Source organism: Plasmodium gonderi, assembly GCF_002157705.1.
Source record: "Plasmodium gonderi DNA, contig: Pgo-contig_58, whole genome shotgun sequence".
Classification (NCBI taxonomy): Eukaryota; Apicomplexa; class Aconoidasida; order Haemosporida; family Plasmodiidae; genus Plasmodium; species Plasmodium gonderi.
In genome coordinates, this window is record NW_021628992.1 from 1,959 (window position 1) to 4,408 (window position 2,450).

General features: G+C 17.7%; 1 protein-coding gene across 1 annotated transcript; it reads right to left on the minus strand.

Moving 5' to 3' along the window:
- Window positions 1-280: 280 nt before the first annotated feature.
- Window positions 281-1,339, minus strand: PGO_000675 (variable surface protein; the record flags this gene model as incomplete). Its single annotated transcript, XM_028690815.1, has 3 exons — window positions 281-436; window positions 568-1,197; window positions 1,325-1,339. The coding sequence occupies 3 exons, from the start codon at window positions 1,337-1,339 to the stop codon at window positions 281-283; spliced, it is 801 nt and encodes a 266-aa protein (XP_028546616.1).
- Window positions 1,340-2,450: the final 1,111 nt, after the last annotated feature.

Here is a 2,450-nt window from a genome sequence, read left to right on the forward strand (position 1 = left end):
TTTAATCATAATCATGAATTATAGATATTAAATTTTCAATTAAATTCGTAATTCTGAAATTTAATCCTATAAATTTGGAAATAATATTTTTATAACTACATATAATATATTGATAACAATTTCCTCATGAATTTTATCAATTTATGTTTCTTTTCGTTTATTATATAAATAAAATTATTTCATTTTTATTATCAATTTACACAAGCTTTCATTAAATATATGATTACCTTTTTATTATATTTAGAATAATTTGAATTTTATGAAATATATTTTTTCTAAATTAATCTGAACTATAGACTATATTATATCCATTATTCATTGATATACTATTAATGTCTTCATATTGATCTAACACATATAGTTCTTCATCTTTATTTTTGAATTCGCTTATTTTACGTTTTAATTTATAGAGCAAGCATGTAAGAAATGAGGTATACTATTTCATTTGAAAAAAAAAAATATATTTATAAAAACATATATTATTATTATGACTAATATGTTTTATTATATATATTTTACTATTTTTATTTTATACTAAAAATATATAGGAATAATATCATAACTAACCTTAAGGAAAATAAATAACAACAGTAATACTATTAATGTAATGAGAATTGAAATTATAATAATATTTTTGGTATTAGTTTGCCTAGAGAATGAAATTTCTTGTTTATCACTTTTACATAATTCAGATATATTTTTATCGTTATATTTTTTTATAATATTTTTTAATTTATTACAAAAATCCATGTCTTCAATTACTTCTCCATCTTGTTTTATTGTTTTTAGACATAGAGATGTTTCATATAAATATTTGACTTTTTCAAAATGATCATAGGAAGTAGTACTACCCACATATGATTTACATATATTATTCACACCTTTTATTTTCAAATGATTCAAAAATTCTTCATAAAGATTTTTGGTATCGGAACTTTTACCTTTTTTTTTAAATTCATGATATATCCAATAATACAGGTATAAACAATGGATATGTTCAGATATATCACCGTGAGTACGAGAAAAATTATATATATATGACATAGCTGTTGTGCAAATATTAATATCATCCGAATTAATACTTGATAAATATTTTCCCATAATAGGTTTACATTCTCCTTCGTAACTTGTACTCATTATTCGTTTTTGATCTTCTAGCTCCTTTTGACATCCAGGGAAGTAACTTATGTATTCATACTAAAAATAAAAAAAGCCTCATTATAAAAAAAAAATTATATAAGAAAAAGTAATTTTTATAATAAATATGAAATAATGAATACACAATTATATCTGCAAATTTAATATTATATTAACACAAACATACAATATTAGACCACATCTACCTAAAATTATATAATAAATTGGGTTAAGATAAAAAAATGAATGAAAAAAAATATATATAATTATTTAAAACTAATAACTTTATATATAGAATATAGTTCTCACTATGTTTAATAAATATAAAAATTATGCAATAATACGATCAACATAATTGATCATTATCTTTTTTTTAAGTTAAATATATGGTATTATCTATTTGAAGATATATATTATTTAATTAATGATCCCCAAAATAAAGAAGAAATATTTACTACTTAATTAAAAAATTGTAAATATATATTGTAAAAACGTAATAAAATAGTTTTTATTATATAAAAATGATACTATTATATTAATTCTATATAAAGAATGAAAAAACATCGTGCTAACGTCAATCATACATTTGAGTATATATATTTATGTATTACTATTTATTACTGAAATTTACATAATCTTATATATAATTTAATATAAAATATATTCGAGAAATATATTTAATGTTGGAAAATCTATATTATATTATTAAATATGACTTTTTAATTATTTATTGAAGTAATCTTCTATGAGAACGGTTATATAATTTTTCATAATAGTATATATATGAAATTTTTTTACTCCATTACATCATGATATTCATGTAGAAGACACATATTTTATTATTTTCTCAGTTAGATATATTATATAATTACATATTTTATATATATATCATATATACTAGTAAAACATATACATAATTAAATGTGGTATTGATAATATTTATTACATTTATAATATTTATATTTTATTTTTTTTAAAATGAAATTTTTTAAAACATATTTTTACAATTTATAATAATTAGAGCAATTCTGCACTATATAAGAATATTTATTGATATTGATTTTTATTTCATATACTTATTATATATATTCCACATATTTATATTTCTTTTTTTAAAAATTCATATTATCGTTTTTGTATTTTTTGCAATAAAAAATATTATTAGATGAATAAATATATATATATTATGCATGCTATTAATAATTTATATGATACTGTAAAAAAAATAACAAAGGTTATTTTTTCTTAATATATGTTGTCATATTTTTTTTTTTTGCGTTACTGCAAAATATATACTGATATACATTATTGTA